The sequence below is a fragment of the Mus caroli genome, unplaced genomic scaffold, assembly GCF_978045245.1.
Source record: "Mus caroli unplaced genomic scaffold, Mus_caroli_1 scaffold_17, whole genome shotgun sequence".
In the NCBI taxonomy this organism is placed as follows: domain Eukaryota; kingdom Metazoa; phylum Chordata; class Mammalia; order Rodentia; family Muridae; genus Mus; species Mus caroli.
The window spans coordinates 16,472,699-16,495,482 of record NW_028227272.1 but is presented as its reverse complement, the minus strand read 5'-3'; the positions used below and the strand labels follow the sequence as shown (position 1 = coordinate 16,495,482).

Here is a 22,784-nt window from a genome sequence, read left to right as displayed (position 1 = left end):
TGTGTACAGTCCAATGGTTGGCTGAGATCATTCACCTCTATATTTGTCAGGCACTGGCAGAACCTCCCAGGAGACAGCTGTATCAGGCTTCTGTCAGCAAGGCATCCACAATAGTGTCTGGGTTTGATGACTGTATGTATATGGGATGGATCCCCAGGTGGGGTAGTCTCTGGATGGTCTTTCCTTCAGTCTCTCCTCCACATTTTGTCTCTGTATCTCCTCCCATGGGTATTTTGTTCCCCCTTCTAAGAAGGACTGAAGTATTCATAATTTGGTCTTCTTTCTTCTTGAGCTTCATTTGGTCTCTGAATTGTATCTTGGGTATTCTGAGCTTCTGGGCTAATATCCACTCATCAGTGAGTGTATACAATGTGTGTTCTTTTGTGAATGGGTTACCTCACTTAGGATGATACCCTCCAGGTCCATCCATTTGCCTATGAATTTCATGAATTCATCATTTTCAATAGCTGAGTAGTATTCCATTGTGTAAATGTATCACATTTTCTGTATCCATTCCTCTGTTGAGGGAAATCTGGGTTCTTTCCAGCTTCTAGCTATTATAAATAAGGCTGCTAGGAACATAGTGGAGCATGTGTCCCTATTACATGTTGGGGCCTCTTCAGGGTATATGCCAGGGAGTGCTGTAGCTGGATACTTCAGTTGTACTATGTCCAATTTTCTGAGGAACCACCTAACTGATTTCCAGAGTGGTTGTACCAGCTTGCAATCCCACTAGCAATGGAGGAGTGTTCCTCTCCTCCACATCCTCTCCAGCATCTGCTGTCACCTGAGGTTTTGATCTTAGCCATTCTGATTGGTGTGAGATAGAATCTCAGAGTTGTTTTGATTTGTATTTCCCCGATGATTAAGGATGTTGAACATTTCTTTAGGTGCTTCTCAGTCATTCAGTATTCCTCAGTTGAGAATTCTTCGTTTAGTTCTGTACCCCATTTTTAAATAGGGTTTAATAGGGTTATGTGATTCACTGGAGTGTGACTTCTTGAGTTCTTTGTACATATTGGATATTAGCCATCTATCAGATGTAGGGTAGGTAAAGATCTTTCCCCAATCTGTTGGTTGCTGTTTTGTCCTGTTGACAATGTCCTTTGCCTTACAGAAATTTTGCTATTTTATGAGGTCCCATTTGTCAATTCTTGATCATAGAGCATAAGCTATTGGTGTTCTGTTCAGGAAATTTTCTCCTGTACTCCTGTGCTTGAGGGTCTTCCCCACTTTTTTTTTAAAATTAGTTTCAGTGTATCTAGTTTTATGTGGAGGTCCTTGATCCATTTGGACTTGAGCTTTATACAAGGAGATAAGAATGGATCGATTTGCACTCTTCTACATGCTAACTGCCAGTTGAACCAGCAACATTTGTTGAAAATGCTGTCTTTTCTCTACTGGATGGTTTTAGTTCCTTTGTCAAAAATAAGTGACCGTAGGTGTGTGGGTTCATTTCTGGGTCATCAATTCTATTCCATTGATCTATCTGCCTTTCACTGTACCAATACAATGCAGTTTTTATCACTATTGCTCTGTAGTATAGCTTCAGGTCTGGGATGCTGATTCCCCCAGAGGTTCTTTTATTGTTGAGAACAGTTTTCATTATCCTGGGTTCTTTGTTATTCCAAATGAATTTGAGAATTGCTCTTTCTAACTCTCGGAAGAATTGAATTGGAATTTTGATGGAATTGCATTGAATCTGTAAATTGCTTTCAGCAAGACAGCCATTTTTACTATATTGATCCTGCGAATCTACAAGCATGGGAGGTCTTGCCATCTCCTGAGGTTTTCTTCAATTTATTTCTTCAGAGACTTGAAGTTCTTGTCATGTAGATCTTTTACTTGCTTTTAGAGTAACAGCAAGATATTCAATATTATTTGTGACTATTGTGAAGGTTGTCATTTCCCTAATTTCTTTCTCAGCCCATTTAATTTTTGGTAGATTAAGTCTACTGATTGGTTTGAGCTACTTTTATATCCGGCCACTTTGCTGAAGTTGTTTATCAGCTGTAGGGTTTCTAGGGTGAAGTTTTGGGGGTCATTATGTATATTATCATATCATCTGCAAATAGTAATAGCTTGACTTCTTCCTGTCCAATTTGTATCCCTTTGGCCTCCTTTTGTTGTCTAAATGCTCTAGCTAGAACTTCAAGTACTATACAGAATAGATAGGGAGAGAAAGGGTAGCCTTGTCTAGTCCCTGATTTTAGTGAGATTCCTTCAAGTTTCTCTCCAGAGATCCTGCTCCCAGGTGATCCTTGGTTCCTGTTTCCTGATGGCTCTCTGAGGGTCCCTCTTGGGCCAGGAATTTGAAGAGAAGTGACTACCTGGGAGGCACTCCTGGGAGAACAGCTTTCTCCTGGCAGTATTTGCATATGTAGCTCTGTGGCACTGGATCAGCTCTTGCGCAGATGGAAATCAAAAGACTTTTGTCCCAAGCAGTTCCTTGGTTCCTGTGTCCTGCAGCTTCAGTGCGGGTTCCTCTGAGCAGCAGTGGTGGTCCTACCTGTGCTCAAAGGCCTGTCCACACTCCTGGGGGGCTTGCTTTCTCCTGGTGCTATTTGGGTAAGGAGACCTGTGGCAGAAGATTTGCTCCAAGAGCAGATGGAAACCAGAGTGAAATGTTCTATAGATATTTGTTAAATCCACGTGGTTCATAACTTAAGTTAGTTTCATTGTGTATTTGTTTAGTTCTGTTTCAATGACCTGTCCATTGGTGACAGTTGGGTGATTAAGTATCCCACTATTATTGTATGAGGTTCAATGTATATTTTGAGCTTTAGTAAAGTTTCTTTTACTAATGCAGGTGATCTTGCATTTGGGGCACAGATGTTCAGAATTGAGACTTCATCTTGGTGGTTTTATTCCCCCATGAGTATGAAGTGCCTTTCCCCTTCTCTTTCTCTTTTTTAAAAAATTTATTAATTTTTAATTAATTTTTTACTTATTTTTTTTACTTATTTTTTACCTATTAACTTTACATCTTATTTGATGCTCCCCTCCTGGTCACTGACCCCATAATCCTTCTCCCATCTTTTCTCCTTCTTCTATGGGTGGATGACCCCCTGGGTATCCCACCCTGGCACCTCCCCATGAATGTTTAGATGTTCAGAATTGAGACTTCATATTGGAGGATTTTTAAAACAAAAAACAAAATACTCCAGCCTCTTTCTTTGTTGGGAACTAAAAAGGGGGCCCTTGGGAAGAGGGGGGAGTGAAAGACCCACACCCTACCAGAGTTTTACCTATTCTCTGGTCTGCCAGGCATGGGAGAGCTGCCATACACTTTCCACTCATCCCTGGGTGGGCATTCAAGCCTCTGACCCACTCTTCAGGGGGTGGCCAAGGGGCAGCCCTACCTGGGATTCCCGGAGCTACTTTGCTAAAGCCACCTGGGTTATAGGAGAGAGGGACGAGGGAAGAGAGGTTCCCAACACCCTTGAGAGTGAAGGCAGAGTGGATCTTGACTGGAGCACAGGAAGGCCTTTTAACAGGAGATTAGAAATGGCTCATTAGGAGAAAGCCTGTCCCATCCTCCAAGCGCAGTGGGCCTTGATGAGCAGAGACATTCTATGGTTTTAGAGCTTTATTATAGAAAGTCAGGGGGAAAGAGAGAAGGGAGAGAGAGAGAGAGAGAGAGAGAGAGAGAGAGAGAGAGAGAGAGAGAGAGAGAGAGAGAGAGAGAAGGCTAGAGAGAAAAAGAATAAGAGAGAGGAGAGGAGAAGACAAAGAGAGGAGAGAGAGGAATGGGTAAGAAGTAAGAGAGAGACAAGTAAGAGGTAAGAGAGCAAGCAGGGGCTGAACAGCCCTTTTTTTTTTTTTTTTTTTAGGTCTTTGCTGTTGCTAGGTAACTGGGGAGGAGTTTAGCTTGAAGGTTAGAAGCTTGGGCCATTGCCTATGAGACTTCTAGCCATGCTTCTCTTGTGGGGGATGTGGGGGGCGGTAACTTAGGCAGGAGTTCCAGGAGCATAAGGGAACGTCTACCATGTCATGAAGGTGGATTATCACCCTCCAGGGTTCCTCAGCTCAACTGGAGACTAGCCTGCAATTATCCACATTTCTTGAGATAATTTGGTTGCAAAATTTTTTTCTAGCCCTTAACTCTGAGGTACTGTCTATCTTTGTTAATGATGGATCCTGTTGACATATCCTGTTTGTTAGCCCTGTCCTTTTTTATTTTTTGAAATTGAGTTCATTGATGTTGATAAGTATTAATGACTAGTGATTTTTAACTTCTCTTTTTCTTTCTTTCTTTCTTTCTTTCTTTCTTTCTTTCTTTCTTTCTTTCTTTCTTTCTTTCTTTCTTTCTTTTTTGTTGTTGGAGGTGCTCCTATGTGTGTGTGATCCTAGTCTTCTGGGTTTGTTGTGACATGATTAATTTGTTGTGTATTCTTGAGTGTAGTTACCTTCTTTGTGTTGGAGTTTTCCTTCTAGTATGCTCTTTAGAGCTGGAATAGTAAAAATATATTGTTTAAATTAGGGTTTTTTTTTTCCCCATGGAATACTTTACCTCTCCATTTATGGTGATTGATTGTTTTGTTGGGAATAGTAGTCTTGGTTGGCATCTGTGGTCTCTTAGGGTAGACAAGACTCCTGTCTGTTGCAGTAAATCTCCAACACCAATAAGCCTATGCCAAATCTACACAACTCATTGCAATATTTATAAGCTATACCCCTGGATTGGGCAGTTATACCACTACACTATGGTTGTTATTTGCAGTTTCTCCAGGACAGGTGGTTCTGCTCCATCTTCCTTCCACCTCTTCTTCCTCCACTTTCTAAAACCTTCAGTCCTACCTCTTACCTTTCCCTTCCTTTTCCCAACCACAGGCTCCAGCCTTTATTTGACCAGTTAAAATGGGGAGACGTTTCACATGAAATCACCTGAGTATGTGATCTATTCCTTGATGGGGCAGCCCCTCTTTAGGAAGCAGAATTAACATCAGAATACAAACAGCACCAGTGCAGCCTACAATACCTTTCCAAGATTTTCTGGCTTTTAGAGTCTCTGGTGAGAAGTCATGTGTTCTGATAGATCTACCTTTATATGGTACATGGTCTTTCTCCCTTGCAGCTTTTTTTTTTTTTTTTTTTTTGGTTTTTCGAGACAGGGTTTCTCTGTGTAGCCCTGGCTGTCCTGGAACTCACTTTGTAGACCAGGCTGGCCTCGAACTCAGAAATCTGCCTGCCTCTGCCTCCCGAGTGCTGGGATTAAAGGCGTGCGTCACCACGCCCGGCTTTCCCTTGCAGCTTTTAATATTCTTTCTTTATTCTGTAATTTAGTGTTTTGATTATTATGTTAGGGAAGGATTTTTTTTTCTGGTCCAATTTGCTTGGTGTTCTGAAGGCTTCTTGTACATTAATTGTATATATCTCTTTCTTTAGGTTAGGGAAGAAGTTTTCTTCTATGATTTTGTTGAAGACGTTTTCTGGCTCTTTGAAATGGTAATCTTCATCCTCTTCTTTTCCTATTATTCTTAGGTTTGGTCTTTTCACTGTGTCCCAAGTTTCCTGGATGTTTTGAGTTATGAACCTTTTACACTTTGCATTTTCTTTCACTGATGTATCATTATCTTCTACACCTGAGATTTTCTCTTCCATCTCTTGTATTCTGTTGGTGATTCTTGCATCTGAAGTTCCTAAGTTTTCTGTCTCTAGGGTTGCCTCCATTTGTGATTTCTTTATTGTTTCTTTTCCCATTTTAAAGTTTTGGAGTATTTTTTTCAATTCCTTCACATATTTGACTTTATTTTCCTGTAGTTCTTTAAGGGCTTTATTTGTTTCCTTTTTCAGGGCTTCTACATATTTGCCTGTGTTTTCCTATATTTCTTTAAGTATATTATTTTTATCCTGTTTAAAGGCCTCAAACATCTTAATTAAATGGGATTTAAGGTCAGAAAATTGCCCTTCAGGTTGTGTTAGGATATCCAGGGCATGCTGTAGTAGGAGAGCTTGGATTTGATGGAGCCAAATTGCATTGGCTTCTCTTCATTATGTTCTTGTGCTTGCTTCTCACCATATGGTTGTTTCTGGTGTTAACTATCCTTGGTCTTCCAGGTTGGAGCAGGCAGAGGAGGTGGAGCTGTCCTCCTGGGAGGCTTGCAGTGCTGTGTCTCTGGCTAGAGCAGGCCTCCTTTGCCCCTTGTTAGAGCAGCCTTCTTGGAGACAGACAGAGTTTTGGAGTTGGTAGTGGTGGGTGGGCCAATCTACCCTGATTATAGGTGCAGGTACAGACCTCAGACTCTGGGAGTCCATAGGGCTGGATAGATACCATGTCTGCAGGTTTCTGTGGGGTACCAGCTGGTATGGTTATTGGGGTGTGTGTCTTACCTATGCCCCTGGTTAGAGTAGACCTCCTGGGAGACCGGCAGGGATGTGGGGTGGGGGAGCAGGTATGCCAATCTGCCATAGGTGTGGGTATATGTGTAGACTGGAAGTGACCAAGGGAACTCTACAATGGAAAGAATTAGACAATATAAATTTGAAAGCTGTGTCCTTCTAAGCAGCACCAGAGAACACAGCTCTGGTCCATTCTGGCAAGTTTCCCTATCCTGCAGCTACTCTGACCTGGGAGGTTCCAGGGCTGCCAGGCTGTGGTTCCTGCTACTGTGACTCTCCTAGGATGCCTCTCATGGTACCTGTGACTTAGTGAAGTTTTCAAGTGGCACCTGTGACTTAGTAGAGTTTTCATGTCCTTAGAACAAGAGACCACTTCTTTCACCAGGCCCAGGTATTCCACCATCTCAAATCTTTATTTTTTAAAAAATTTTATTAGATATTTTCTTTATTTACATTTCAAATGTTATCCTCTTTCCTGGTCTCCCTCTGAAACTTATCCCCTCCCCACTAGCCCTGTTCACCAACCCACCCACTCCTGATTCCTGGCTCTGGAATTCCCCTATACTGGGGCATAGAGCCTTCACAGAACCAAGGGCCTCACCTCCCACTGATGAATATCTAGGCCATCCTCTGCTGCATAAGTAGCTGGAGCCATGAGTCCTACCATGTATATTCTTTGGTTGGTGGTGTAGTCCCTGGAGCCTCTGGGGGTACTGGTTAGTTCATATTGTTGTTGCTCTTATGGGGCTGCAAACCCCTTCAACTCCTTGGATCCTTTCTCTAGCTCCTTCATTGGGGACCCAGTGCTAAGTCCAATGGATGGCTGTGAGCATCTCCTGTATTTGTCAGGCACTGGTAGAGCCTCTCAGGGACAGCTGTATCAGGTTCCTGGCAGCAAGCACTTGTTGGCATCAACAATAGTGTCTGGGTTTGGTGACTGTATATTGGATGGATTCCCAGGTGGGGCAGTCTTTGCTGGTCATTCCTTCAGTCTCTGCTTCACACTTTGTCTCTGAAACTACTTACATGGGTATTTTGTTCCCCCTTCTAGGAAGGATCGAAGTATCTATACTTTGGTCTTCCTTCTTCTTGAGCTTCATTTGGTCTGTGAATTGTATCTTGGGTATTCTGAGCCTCTGGGCTAATCTCCATTTATCAGTGAGTACATATCATGTATGCTCTTTTGTGATTGGGTTACCTTACTCAGGATGATATCCTCCAGATCCATCCATTTGCCTAAGATTTCATAAATTCATTGATTTTTATAGCTGAGGAGTACTCCATTGTGTAAATGTATCACATTTTCTGTATCCATTCCTCTGTTGAGGGACATCTGTGTTCTTTCCTGGCTATTATAAATAAGGCTGCTATGAACATAGTGGAGCATGTGTCCTTATTACCAGTTGGAACATCTCCTAGGTATACTCCCAGGAAAGGTATTGCTGGATCTTCCAGTAGTACTATGTCCAATTTTCTGAGGAACCGCCAGACTGATTTCCAGAGTGGTTGTACAAGCTTGCAATCCCACTAGCAATGGAGCAGTGTTCCTCTTTCTCCACATCTTCTCCAGCATCTGCCGTCACTTGAATTTTTGATCTTAGACATTCTGACTGGTGTGAGGTGGAATCTTAGGGTTATTTTGATTTGCATTTCCTCGATGATTAAGGATGTTGAACATTTTTTTAGGCGATTCTCAAGTCATTCAGTATTCCTCAGTTGAGAGTTCTTTGTTTAGCTCTGTACCCCATTTTTAATAGGGTTTTTGTTTCTCTGGAGTCTAACTTTTTGAGTTCTTTGTATATTTTGAATATTAGCCCTCTATCGGATTTAGGATTGGTCAAGACCTTATCCCAATCTCTTGGTTGCCTTTTTGTCTTATTGACAGTGTTCTTTGCCTCACAGAAGCTTTGCAATTTTATGAGGTCCCATTTGTCTATTCTTGAACTTATAGCACACACCATTAGTGTTCTGTTCAGGAAAATTTCCCCTGAGCCTGTATCTTCAAGCTCTTCCCCACTGTCTCATCTATAAGTTTCAGTGTATCTGGTTTTATGTGGAGGTTCTTGATCCACTTGGAGTTGAGCTTTGTACAAGGAGACAAGAAGGGATCAATTCACATTCTTCTACATGATAATTTCCAGTTGTGCCAGCACCATTTGTTGAAAATGCTGTCTTTTTTCCCACTAGATGGTTTTAGCTCCTTTGTCAAAGATCAAGTGAGCATAGGTGTGTGGGTTTCTTTCTGGGTCTTCAGTTTTATTTCATTGTTCTACCTGCCTGCCACTGTTCAATACAATGCAGTTTTTATGACAATTGTTCTGTAATGCAGTTTGAGGTCAGGGATGGTGAGTCCATCAGAAGTTCTTTTATTTTTGAGAATAGTTTTTGCTATCCAAGATTTTTTGTTATTCCAGATGAATTGGCAAAATGCTCTTTCTAACTCTGTGAAGATTTGAGTTGGAATTTTGATGGGGATTGCATTGAATCTGTTGAATACTTTTGGCAAACTGACCATTTTTACTATATTAATACTGCCTATTCATGAGCATGGGAGAGCTCTTCATCTTCTGAGATCTTCGATTTCTTTCTTCAGAGACTCGAAGTTGTTATCATACAGATCTTCCACTAACTTAGAGTCACACCTAGGTATTTTATATTACTTGTGATTTTTGTGAAGGGTATTGTTTCCCTAATTTATTTCTCAGCCTGTTTATCCTTTGGGTAGAGGAAGGCAACTGATATGTTTGGGTTAATTTTATATCCAGCTACTGCACTGAAGCTGTTTATCAGGTTTAGGAGTTTTCTGGGAATATTTGGGATCACTTAAGTATACTATCATATGATATGCAAATAGTGATAGCTTGACTTCTTTGTTTCCTATTTTTATCCTTTTGATCTTCTTTTGTTGTCTAATTGCTCTGGCTAGGACTTCAAAAACTATACTGAATAGGTAGGGAGAGCTAGGACAGCCTTGTCTAGTCTCTGATTTTAGTGGGATTGCTTCAAGTTTCTCTCCATTTAGTTTGATTTTAGGTACAGTTTTGCTGTATATTGCTTTTCTTATGTTTAGGTATGGGCCTTGAATTCCTGATCTTTCCAAGACTTATCATGAATGGGTGTTAGATTTTGTCAAATGCTTTCTCAGGATCTAACGAGATGATCATGTAATTTTTGTCTTTGAGTTTGTTTATATAGTGGATTACGTTGATGGATTTCCATATATTAAACTATCCCCCACATCTCTGGGATGAAACCTACTTGGTCATGATGGATGAATGTTTTGATGTGTTCTTAGATTCGGTTTGAGAGGATTTTATTGAGTATTTTTGCATCGATATTCATAAGTGAAATTGGTCTGAAGTTCTCTTTCTTTGTTGGGTATTTATGTGGTTTAGGTGTCAGAGTAATTGTGGCTTCCTAGAATGAATTGGGTAGAGTACCTTCTGTTTCTATTTTGTGGAATAGTTTGAGGGGAATTGGAAATATGTCTTCTTTGAAGGTCTGATAGAACTCTGCACTAAACCCATCTGGTCCTGGGCTTTTTTTGGATGGGAGACTATTAATGACTGCTTCTATTTCTTTAGGGTATATGGAGCTGTTTAGGTCATTAATCTCATCCTGATTTAACTTTGGTACCTGGTATCTGTGTAGAAATTAGTCCATTTAATGCAGGTTTTCCAGTTTGGTTGAGTATAACCTTTTGTAGTAGGATCTGATGATGTTTTGGATTTCCTCATGTTCTGTTATTATGTCTCCGTTTTCATTTCTGATTTTGTTAGTTAGGATACTGTCCCTGTGCCCTCTAGTTAGTCTGGCTAAGGGTTTATCTATCTTGTTGATTTTCTCAAAGAACCCGCTACTGTTTCTTTGAATAGTTCTTTTTGTTTCCACTTGGTTGATTTCAGTCCTGAGTTTGATTATTTCCTGCTATCTACTCCTCTTGGGTGAATATGTTTCCTTTTGTCCTAGAGCTTTTAGGTGTGCTGTTAAGCTCCTAGTGTATGCTCTCTCCAGCTTCTTTTTAGAGGCAGTCAGAGCTATGAGTTTTTTATTGTGTCCCATAAATTTGGGATTTTTATTAAACTCTAAAAAGTCTTTAATTTCTTTCTTTATTTCTTCCTTGACCAAGGTATCATTGAGTAGAGTGTTGTTCATTTTCCACATGAATGTTGGCTTTCTATTATTATGCTGTTATTGAAGATCAGCATTAGTCCATGGTGATGTGATAGGATGCATGGGACAATTTCAATAATTTTGTATCTGTTGAGGTCTGTTTTGTGACCAATTATATGGTCAATTTTGGAGAAGGTACCATGAGGTGTTCAGAAGAAGGTTTATCCTTTTGTTTTAGGATAAAATGTTCTGTAGATATCTGTTAAATCCATTTGTTTCATAACTTCTGTTAGTTTCAATGGGTCTCGGTTTAGTTTCTGTTTCCAGGATCTGTCCATTGATGAGAGTGGGGTGTTGAAGTCTCCCACTATTGTTGTGTGAAGTGCAATGTGTGCTTTGAGCTTTACTAAAGTTTCTTTAATGAATGTGGCTGCCCATAGATATTCAGAATTGAGAGTTCATCTTAGAAGATTTTACCTTTGGTGAGTATGAAGTGCCCCTCCTTGTCTTTTTTTTTTTAATTTTTATAACTTGGGTTTTAAGTTGATTTTATTCGATATTAGAATAACTAACTAACTAAATAAATAAACTCTAGCTTGTTTCTTGGGACCATTTTCTTGGAAAACGATTTTCCAGTCTTTCACTCTGCTGTAGTGTCTATCTTTTTTGCTGAGGTGGGATTCCTGTAAGCAGTAAAAAGTTGGGTCATGTTTGTGTAGCCAGTCTGTTAGTCTGTCTTTTATTGGGGGATTGAGTCCATTGATATTAAGAGATATTAAAGAAAAGTAATTGTTATTTTTGTTATTAAATGTGGGATTATTTCTGTTATTTTTCTTGTTAAATGTGGGATTATGTACTTGTGGCTGTCTTCTTTTCAGTTTGTTGATGGATTACTTTCTTGCTTTTTCTAGGGCGTAATTTCCATCATTGTGTTGGTGTTTTTCCTTTATTATTCTTTTAAGGGCTGGATTCATGGAAAGATATTGTGTGAACTTCATTTTGTCATGGAGTATTTTGGTTTCTCCATCTATGGTAGTTGAGAGTTTTGTTGGGTATAGCGGCCTGGGCTGACATTTGTGTTTTCTTAGGTTCTTCTGGCTTTCATAGTTTCTGGTGAGAAGTCTGGTGTTATTCTAACAGGTCTACCTTTATATGACATTTTTCCCTTACAGCTTTTAATAGTCTGTCTTTATTCAGTGCATTTGTTGTTCTGATTATTATGTGTCAGGAGGAATTTCTTTTCTGGTCCAGTCTATTTGGGTTCTGTAGGCTTCTTGTATGTTCGTGGGCATCTCTTTCTTTAGGTTAGTGAAGTTTTCTTCTATAATTTTGTTGAAGATATTTGCTGGCCCTTTATGTTGAAAATCTTCATTCTCATCTACTCCTATTATCCGTAGGTTTGGTCTTCTCATTGTGTACTGGATTTTCTGGATATTTTGAGTTAGGATCTTTTTGCATTTTGCATTTTCTTTGATTGTTGTACCCATGTTCTCTATGGAGCCTTCTGCACCTAAGATTTTCTCTTCCATCTCTTGTATTTTATTGCTGATGCTCACATCTATGGTTCCTGATTCCTTTCCTGGATTTCTATCTCCAGAGTTGTCTCCCTTTGGGTTTTCTTCATTGTTTCTACTTCCAAGATCTACTTTTAGATCTTGGATGGTTTTGTTCAATTCTATCACTTGTTTGGTTATGCTTTCCTCTAATGTTTTAATGGATTTTTGTGTTTCCTCTTTAAAGACTTCTACCTGTTTAGCAGTGTTCTCCTGTATTTCTTTAAGTGAGTTATTTATGCCCTTCTTAAAATCCTCTACCAGCTTCATGACATATAATTTTAAACCTGAATCTTGCTTTTCGGGAGTGTTGGGGTATCCAGGACTTGTGGTGGGAGGTGCACTGGGTTCTGATGATGTTGAGTGGTTTTGGTTTCTGTTAGTAAGATTCTTAGGTTTGCCTTTCACCATCTGGTAATCTCTGGTATTAGATTTTCTAGCTGTCTCTGGGTGGAGCTTGCTCCTCCTGTGATTCTTTAGCCTCTGTCAGCACTCCTAGGAGTCCAACTCTCTCCTAAGTCCCAGTGGTCAGAGCAATCTCTGTAGGCAAGCTCTCCTCTTGCAGGGAAGGTGCACAGGGGTCTGGGTCTCATCTCTGCCTCCTTGCTGAGGATGAAGGCCTGAAGGGACCCTGTCCAAGGAGCTCTGTTGTTTCTTCTTCCCACGTGCTCTCCTGCATAGACTGGTCTCAGTGATTCCAAAATCCTGGGTGTGCTAGGGTCCTCCAAGTTGGCACCCAAGATGGTACAGGGCTATCACTGACTGGAATGAACCTCAGCTGTTGGATGCAATGTTATTTTTATCTAAGGGTTGATGAGTCCTTCAAACTCCATCCAGTACAATCATGAGAATGGGTACTTTAAGTTAATACCATCCACCGTTACTAATCATTCCACTCCATCTTCTAGATGTAATTGCATTTTGGAAACTTGGTAGAACTGAAATTCTCCTGGGGAAATATTAGTTTTAGACTCTAGTAACAAGTAAGAAATAGAGAAATCTGAGTCTAGGTGTCATTCATTACGTATTTTTATTTGTATAATATGTTTATTCTTTTAGAAGTTTTCAAATATAATTATGACTAGCACAAACATACACTAGCCCTCATATCAAGTATTGAGTAGCCATTAATATAAGCCTAAAACTTGATATTACCCAATGATTAACACATTGCTCTTTTACAGGAAGAAAACTTATATTATATTAGTGAAGTTGGAGCATATTTGACCATCTCAAATACAGGTTAGTAAAAGAACAGGTCTCACATCATTGCTGTCGGATTATCTTATTTTCTTATCATTGACTCTGATAGTTTTTGATGCTGCTTTTTAATAAAAACAACATGTAACTAAATCTTTGGGGGGAATTCAAAATCTGTGTTAACTTCAGTTCATCTGATCATGGACTATGGTGGTCTAGATTATATTAACAATACCAAATTATAAGTTTAGTTCCTTTTTAACTGATTTGATATTGGAGTGAAATTTATTCTGTATTCTTAATTGTATGTTATGCTACAAAATTATGCTATTGCTAGGTACCAACCTTTGTCTGTGTTAGCCATAATACCCAAGCTGGTCAGATTCTGTAATAGTAGAGCTTGCATTCTAGAAAGAAATAGTACTATATACAGCCACATTAAATTATATTAATAAGTGATAATCAGTTCTGTGAGTAAGCAAAAACTAGAATGTCAAAGAATGGAGAGCTATTTAGTGTGTACTTTGGGAAGCCTCCAGAGAAGAAAGACTATTTTGAAAATGTGATGTTTGAGCACAATATCTCTATTTAGGGACATCTTATTTGAGGCAATTTTCCCAGATGGCAGTAATAAAAGATCCATGGGTTTTAATGAGTGAGCTTGTTAAAGTAGCTATATTTACTATTTTTATATTGGTGCAGTAAAGCTTTATAGCTAAGGTAACTTTTAGAAAGAAGGGTATATTTGGCTTATGGCTCCAAAGACATGAGTTCATTAACATCATGGGAGAAAAGTGTGGCTGCAGGAAGGCATAATGACTGAGGAATGGGGCAGGAAACTGAGGAGTTACATCTTGATTTGTAAGCTGAGGCAGTGATGTACTCATCCAATAAGGCCATGTCCCTGAGCAGTGTCACCATCTGAAGACCAATATTAAAATGTCAGAGCCCATGAGGGACTTTCTCATTTAAGCTACCACAGCAGCTAAGGAACAATAGTGCTGTTTCTAATGCCCTAGAAAGTGAACACACAGTACATGTGGTCTAGAGCATGTAGAACCTATGGGCAGGTCAGCTAAAGACTTGAGACTTTATTTTAAAGTATATTAGTATACCATAGGAAGATTTGGGTTAAGTGAATGGTATAACAGATTTGCATTTATGAACATTTACTTTGCTTACCTTATGGAAAATTACCCATAGAGAGACATTTAAAACAATTTATAAATGTTCATGTTTAGAGAGATAATGTTTCCAACAGAATCTAATGAGTTTATGGAAGCCCTCAGATATTACCCTAAAAAGTCTAGCTTTAGATATCACATTTGTATTGAGCTCATCCACTATGCCAGTCACTACCTTTGGAACATTCTGGTTTTAAATAAGTATTATTATTTTATTGGTTTAAACATAATTTATTATCTCCCAGTAATGATATTTTTAAGAAGTAAAACTGTGGGGACAAAGTCTGTTTAAAATGTTGCTATATCATTGATGCCCCAGCATAGGGGGATGCTAGGGTGGTGAGGTGGGAGTGAGTGGGTGGGTGGGTGAGCTCTCTCATAGAAACAGGAGGGGGGGATGATATAGGGGTGTTTTCATAGAGGAAATCAGGAAGGAGGATAATATTTGAAATATAAATATATATATGTCAATTTATTTATGATATATAACATCTATCTATCTATATCTATATCTGTATCTATAGCTGTATCTATATCATCTATATCTATATCTATATATCTATCTGTTTATGTGTGCACTATATTTTATTGATATTATTGATATTGCTCAAGGGGATTTTTTCAGTGATGGCAATTAAATGTAAGTAAAAGAAAACAACTAAAAACTAATTTTCATATGTTAACTTACACTTGCCTCATGTAGATTAGAGAATAAGTATCATGTGTGCTAATAGAAATTGTTTAATGTTATCTTGAGATGAACAAGATTTTAGCCAGTAATAGTGCAGTCAACTCTTATGAAAGGTGGGAAAGTAATATCAAACTAGAGTTTAACTTAGAGGCTTATAGGGATACCAGTTCTATGTTCATATAATTAAGAGCTCAGCAATATTAGCAGAAAGAATAGTAGAAACAGTAATGGTGGTTTTCATGTTATTGTGGTATCGGTACTAGTATTAGTAACAGCAGTTCATTATCATTACAGTACTGATATAAGACTTCATGTTAATGGGGATGGCAGCAATAGGATAGGCCAATGAATGATATGTGGGTAGGGAGATAATAGATAAAAAACTACAGATTTATATCACATGATATAGTAGTATAAATAGATAATTTAGTACATCATCTTAGGCCAACTTGCTAATTTTCACAAAAGTGGTGAAATTGCCATAAAAGTAGTCTGTACACCTAGAGTATTTTTTCATGAATAAAAGATGGCAGGACTCCAAGGTTACCCCATCTGAAGGAAGGCAACTGGCTATACATGAGCATAGTAGTGGCACCTGGAACTCAATTGATATTGTCAGGTTTGTCACATATCATAATTTACTTTGTCTTCAGAGAAGACTTACCAGGGAAAGAAGAATACTTTGATGATGTTTGAGACAGTAGTTGGGCATTCCTTCAAGTGTGTCAGTGAGCAGAGCATCCAGCTGTCAGCTCAGCTTCAAATGAAAACAATGAATATCCACCTTCAGGCCTTTGATTTCGAAGGAGACTCCTTTGGAAATGGTAAGTTAAATGTCTTCAAGTCACAAGCAGACTTTAAGGACCTAAGAGGCAGTTCCAAGGTGTCTTTATTCTGAAACTGTCTAGGGGCCAGATCATGTGGTTTACTATAGTAGCATAACTCTGTGAAGTTTTAAGGGCTGTACTCACCCTATGCTTACATGTAAAAAACATATATATATATATATATATATAACTCCACCTGTGCCTGCCAACTTACCCCAGTAGGATGACTCTTCATCTGACTCACTCATTTAAACACACACACACACACACACACACACACACACACACACACACACACACACACACACAAATACACACACACACACACACACAGAGGCACACACGCATACACCAAAAAAAGAGGGGAAACATTGTTCACTCCTCTCATAAATGCTGAAGACTAAACAATTCCATCATGTTCAGAGGACATTTTAAACATCTTCAGTAAGAGATTTAAAAAAGACTTTGTAATAGATTCTTCCCATTTGTAAGGAGGGAAAAGCAAGATGTGCTTTGTCCATATTCAAGAATGAAGTTAAGTTCTGTCAGAGTCACTTTTCTGGAATATAAGGCATCATTGGTCATTGTCTCCGAGTCAGTTTAGTTTACATGCATCTGATTTTTTCTTTGAAATTGAACTACAGCACAGAGCTTGTCTGGAACTAGCTTTAGATGAAGGCCAGGGCTAGGTAGGTCACTTTTTAGAAAAGCCTTTGTTTTAGTCACTGTTCTTTTGCTATGAAGAAATACCATAACCATAGAAATTCATAAAAAGGGGCATTCAAGAGTTTCATAGGGTTGGTTTATTATCATTGTAGTGAGGAGCATGTGGCATATAGGGAGTCATGGCTCTGGAGCTGAGAGCTTTATATCCATATCCATAGATATTAGAGAGAAAACAGAGAACCTGGTCTGGCACAGACTTTTGAAGCCCAAAGTCTACTCCTAGTGATATTCTTCTTGAAACAAGGCCACATGTACTACAAGGCCACACCTTTTCATCCTCTTAATCCTTCTCAATAGTGCCACTCCCTGATGAGTAAGCATTCAAACATATGAGCCCACATGAACCATTATTATTCAAACCACCACAACCACCTTTTCTATGTTTAGAAAGCAGTGTTATTCAGTCTTCTATGTTTGATCAGACTAGTCATATACATCACCTAAAATATCTTTGTTATAAGAACTCAAAAATATTATAAGTACTTTTCGAACATATTTAGAGGCTTCGTGTGAACTTCTAACATGAATCTTATTTTACATTGGGTTCCATTATATAACTAAAGATGTGCCTAGGGGGGGAAAAACTTCTTTTTCATTTATCGAACTAAGAGTTCAGCTGTTGTTTGCTTGGATCCTATGTTTTTGAAGGGTTTCTTTCTCTCTTAGAGTTTCTGCATTTGCTTTTTGTCTTTGTCATAGGGTTAATATTAGTATCACCACAGTTAAGCTGTCAAAAACTGATCTTAGAGTGTCTAACTTCTAGAAAATATTTACTTCTTGCAAAATATCCTCTAACATTAATCATGTGATTTCAGAATGAGGCACACAGTTGTCTGTCTAACTGCAAAAAAAAAAATCTGTGAAGAAGGAAAGGGATAGATCTAGCAAACAAGACCTGTCTCACATCTGGTTACCATTATGAATGCTCACAAGCAGATGCATAAAAGCTCTTTTCTTTGTTTTTCTAAGGAAGAAATAATTAATAGTTAAGGAAACCCTAAGGAAGAGACCAACATTCTTTCATTCTTTTTGCCATTCACCTTCTCAATTGAACTCTCACAAACTCCTACCATTCTATCACCCAAAAGTTTCCCATTTGGTTACTGCCTTAGCTCAAGTCTACATTCCTAGATTTTGTAATTCAAAAAAAAAATTGTGATGCTCAAGTGGAAAGATGTATGTCATTCTTTAAATGCTATATTTTATGAATAACAGTCACTTTAAAAGGAGAAAGCTATTGTGTGAATGAAATTTAAAGAAAAAGGTACAAGGGCCATGGGCACAGTGCTCTTGATGAGGAGGAGATCAGAGGAGGAAAATTGTCTACAGTTTCTCCTTTTACACTCATTAGTTTAAACAGGAAGCTTATGCAATCTTGGCAACTACTCTGTGGTTTCTGCTTCCTTATGAAATGCACTTGCCCTTTTTGGAGGTGTCTTAGTTCTTTCCACATTCCTAAGGGGTTGAGTGAAGCATATGGAAGATTTAAGAGAGCCTGCAGGGTCTAGGTTTCTTCTAAGTGACTTATAGGTAATAGCACACATCTGGCTTGGAGAGATGTGGTCCCCTTGTTCCTATGTCAAACACTTATTTTTCTAGACTCCCAGATATGAAGTGTCAAGGGCTCTTGTAAAGCTCTACAGAACAGAGTGGAGGTGTTTACTTATGATGCTACCAGCCATCTTGAGGAACAACCAATTGAAGTTTATTTATTTTGTGGAAGTGGCTTCCAAACCAGATGGGAACTTGTCCTGTAGTATATGTAAAAAAAAATGCTTCATCTTATTAGAGACATATGCAGGCTCACTGTCTGTTTTAATTTATGATGGGTATACCTGTAATGGCCATAATGTTTAACAAATGCATACTTACAGAATCAGCTTTTTTTGAAGCTAAGGCAGTGGACTGTCGAAATCCTGAATATGTTTCTATAGTATGATGGACACATTTCAGTTTATTGAATTCTGTAAAGTGGGACATATCCATTTGACAAATTTCATTTCTTTGGGTACCTTTAGGGTTACTTTCTGGGGGTAATGGAGTTTGATTATAAAATGAGCAAGTAGGACATTGCTTCACAATTTCCTTGGCTTGCTGCAGGATGATAGAGAATTCTTTCTTTAAACCTTTACTGTTAACATTTTTTAAATGGAGTTCCAAAGCCTGTAGCACACACATCCGTTCAATTCCATTATTACCTTATGCCAGAGGACCTGGCAGACCTGAATGGGATCTTATGTGTTATATATAGTGGATGACTCCTAATTCTGATCATTAGTTGTAGATGAGTAAATAGTGGATTCAGTTCAGAATCATCCTGATTTTATGTGTAAAACAACCCTTTCTGCATATTGAGAGTTAGTTACTATATTAAGAGACTCTTGAAAATCTGATAACCATAAGCATTACATACAATTCAGATTTTTGAATCCTACTTATAGGGACCCTCAACCACTTTATTTATATCTTTTGATCTGTATCTTCCCTTTCTTAATTTATTAGCATCAATATAAAATGTTGAGGTTCCAGAAATTGGAGTTCTTTTTATTATAAGAGGGAAAATCCAATTAGTTCTTTTTTACAAATTGAAGTAGCTTGCTTTTAGGGTATTTGTTCTTTTTTTTTTTTTTAATCTCCCCCTTTCTTCTTTTTAAAAATGGGGTATTTGTTCTTAATCTCTCCCAAGTAATACTGTATGCTCTTTGCCCACGTTCATCTTGTGTCCATACAAAGGCAATCTCTGCATTAGTAAAAGTACCACAACTTCAGCTGATTCATTCCAACTAATTGTCAACATCCCTCTTTTCTTTTTAGTATCAATTCAGAAACGTATTCTATGTAGGTTTTTAATTTCTTACTCTGTTTATGTTCTAAAAATATCCATTCTAAGGTGTAATATTCCTCTGCATAAGAATTCCTGTAGGTGAATGAGTAGAAGGAAAGATAACTAAGATGCAGTCCACGTTTGAATACATATGATCTAGATGTTTATCTTGTAATTTCCTTTCTACCAGAGCTAACTCTTTCTCAGCCTTGACTGAGTAGACAAGCCAATTGTAGGCCATAGCCAGTTAATGTCTCTTATTAGCTTCTGAAATTCATTGATTCTTTAAATGGTTTCTTCTTTTTAATCTCCCCCTTTCTTCTTTTTTTTTAAATAGGGTATTTTTGTACTTTTTGTGGTCTAACCCTTTGTAGACTTATTCTATATTGTAGATAATTAATAGAATCCCCTCTCTGTACTTTTTCAGGGGTGATTGGCCATCCCCAGCAAAGCAAGCTTTTTTTAAACGTCATCAAATATTTCCTTTAGGATATTCATATATGAAGCAGCCAATAGAATATCATTCATATAATGATTAAATAATGGATTGAGGAAACTGTTATGAATCATCTCCAATAGCTGTTGTACAAAATATTGACAAAAGATGGGGCTATTTAACATTCCTTATGGTAGAACTTTCCAATGATATCTTTTTATTGGACAACTTCTATTAAGGGTAGGTACTGAGAAATCAAAGTTTTCTGTATCATATTTATTTAGAGGAAGTGTGAAAAAGCAATCTTTTAGATCAATAACTATAATAGGCCATTCCTTAGACAACACGGAAGGCAATGGGCTTCCAGGTCACAGAGAACCCATTGGCTGAATAATCTTATTAATTTCTCTGAGACTTTTTAACATCCTCCACTTGCCAAACTTCTTTTTGATGACAAATACCAGAGAATTCCAACCGCTGGTGGGCTCCTCTATATGCTGAGACTCCAGCTACTCCTGGACTAGATGCTCTACATCTTGTAGTTTTTCATTTGTCATAACCCATTGATCAGTCCAAATAGGTTGGTCAGTTAACCTTCTAAATGGTAATGCTGTTTGTGTTTTATCTGCCGTAGATCCTTGAAGTAAAGCTGAATTGTTAGCTCTTGCTATGTCTTGTTTATGAACAGCCTGGACAGACTGTAACTATCTTTGATAACATTGTTTAACTAATTTTATTATTTATTTATTTATTTATTTATTTATTTATTTATTTATTTATTTATTTATTGGTTAGGAGCCTGGCTGGTTTTGTGGCCAGTCTCTGACACTGAAGGGATATTAATTTTTGTTTCCCACTTTTATAACAGATCTCTTCCCCATAAGTTTATGGCTATATCAACCACATATGACCTTAATTTTCTTATATGACTTTCAGGCTCTGTACATTTAAGATATCTGGTGCTTTGCTTTATTTGGGATAAAGTTCTAACTCCTTGAAATTTGATGCCTACTTCTTGAACTGTCCAACCTGCAGGTCAAGATTTTGAAGAAATAATGTTGACATCTTCTCCAATGTCGACCATTCCTTCAATTTCAATATTGTTTATTAAAATTCTTAGCATGGGCTTTTGATCCTCTGTAGAAGTTTGTCAAAATATTCGTTTTTGGCCCCTTGTTAATTTTTTGGAGTTGTTTATAGAATTTGTCTCAGCCTTGTTATTTGGTCCCATGGTGTCTGCTTTCAGAGCAGTGGTGTTTAATTGTCCTGAGGAAGAGAACTCTCCTTGCCTGACATTAGGGCCTGCAAGAGGCTCCCCTGGGAGTTTTTTTGGTAAAGTGTTGCCCCGTTGCTCTACATTCTTTAGTCTACTGTTGACCTCTGCCATGCTCCCTTTGGGGATTAATTTGGTTTTCTCTTCAGTTTATTCTGAAATGACCCTGCTCACCACAATTAAGACATTTGAAATTTTGGGTCTTCTCAAAGCTTCAAGTGGCAGCCTCTCCTATTAAGGTCATATCATGTGATCGATGTCTAACATCAACTCTATATCTAACCCACTCATCTATTGATGCTGACCTTGTTCTCAATGGTCTCATTACTTCTTTGCATTCAGCATCCACATTTTCACAAGGTAAAGACTCGATTAGTGCCTTTCTTGATAATGGATATGATGTACTTCCTTCTATAACAGTAGTCAAACTTTGCAAAAAGCCAGGGAATATTTCTTTTGGACTTTGCATGACTTGAAGAAATGGCTCAAGTCTTTTCTTTGTTTCTGCAAATTTCTCCCAGACATAAGGCTGCCAAGCAACACAATGTCAAGATTTCTTCATCATATTCAGCCTGCACCTCTAACTCAGCAAGATGACTTTCACCAAGCAGCTGACCTTTAGAAATATTTCTACACTGACTCTAATTTTTTTTATTTTTAGTGTGTGTGTGTGCTATCTCCTTTGAATCTTCTCTTTACCATGAGAACCATTGTAAATATGACCCAGGTTCTAATTTGTTTTATCCATATTCTTCCAGTCTTGGGGGGGGGTTATTCTATTTTTAGTAGCTCAAGAAGGCAGGATTTTTTTTTTTTTTTACAAATGGCCAATACATTCCAAAATTAGTGATACTTTCCTTAAATTTTCTCAGTTCTAACACATCTATGGGTTGCCATTCAAATTCCTGATAATTCTGTGGATGCTCATCATCTGCTGGCCTTTGTTGCATACTAACTGGATAAACTAAAGTTTGTTTTCTAATAACCCTTGGTTAGCTTTCTCTAGTTTTATCTTCTGTCTCCACCTGAATATTTTCCTTAATATTTTAAATTCCTTATTTTGATTTATTAGCTTTAGTAAATTATCCTCTAGACTCTGCTTCCAAATTTTATCACTATCTATTTCCTGTTCAGTCTGATCTATGAAATTCTGCAATTTTTGCTCTAATATTACTTTCAGCGCCTGTCTCCAACCTTCATTTTCCTCTCTCTGTTGCTTATCTTGACCTATAAATTTCTGTACCTTTAGTTCTAGTGTTTTTTCTAGGCTGTTTCCAAGTTTATCTCTCTGTTGCTCAGTCTCACCTATGAATTTCTGCATTTTCTGTCCTATAAAATTCTCTAATCTGTTTTCTAAGGCTCGTAATTTTTTATCTAGGGCTCTGTCTTTTGAGAAGACACTAACATTGCAACAATGATAACTGACAAGGTGTCAATTTCCTTTAAATTCATCCCTGACAAACAGTTCAAAATATCATCCCATAAAGCTCAAAAGGTATTTACTTCATTTCTCACCTTTAAGTATCTAAAAAATATATATCTATTTATTATCAATTTATGATTCTTATTATCATATTTTGAGCTTACTGTACCTTTGTCTCCCTCTACTGTTTGA

General features: G+C 38.0%; 1 protein-coding gene across 1 annotated transcript in view; it reads left to right on the top strand.

Annotated features, from left to right (window-relative positions):
• The window catches only part of Lamp3 (lysosome associated membrane protein 3), a 49,438-nt gene that overhangs the window by 9,158 nt on the left and 17,496 nt on the right, over positions 1–22,784 (top strand). The window contains exons 4-5 of the mRNA XM_021184516.3: positions 13,193–13,250; positions 15,737–15,907. Coding sequence (XP_021040175.1) covers positions 13,193–13,250; positions 15,737–15,907 — 229 coding nt within the window. The remainder of the gene's footprint in view (positions 1–13,192; positions 13,251–15,736; positions 15,908–22,784) is intronic.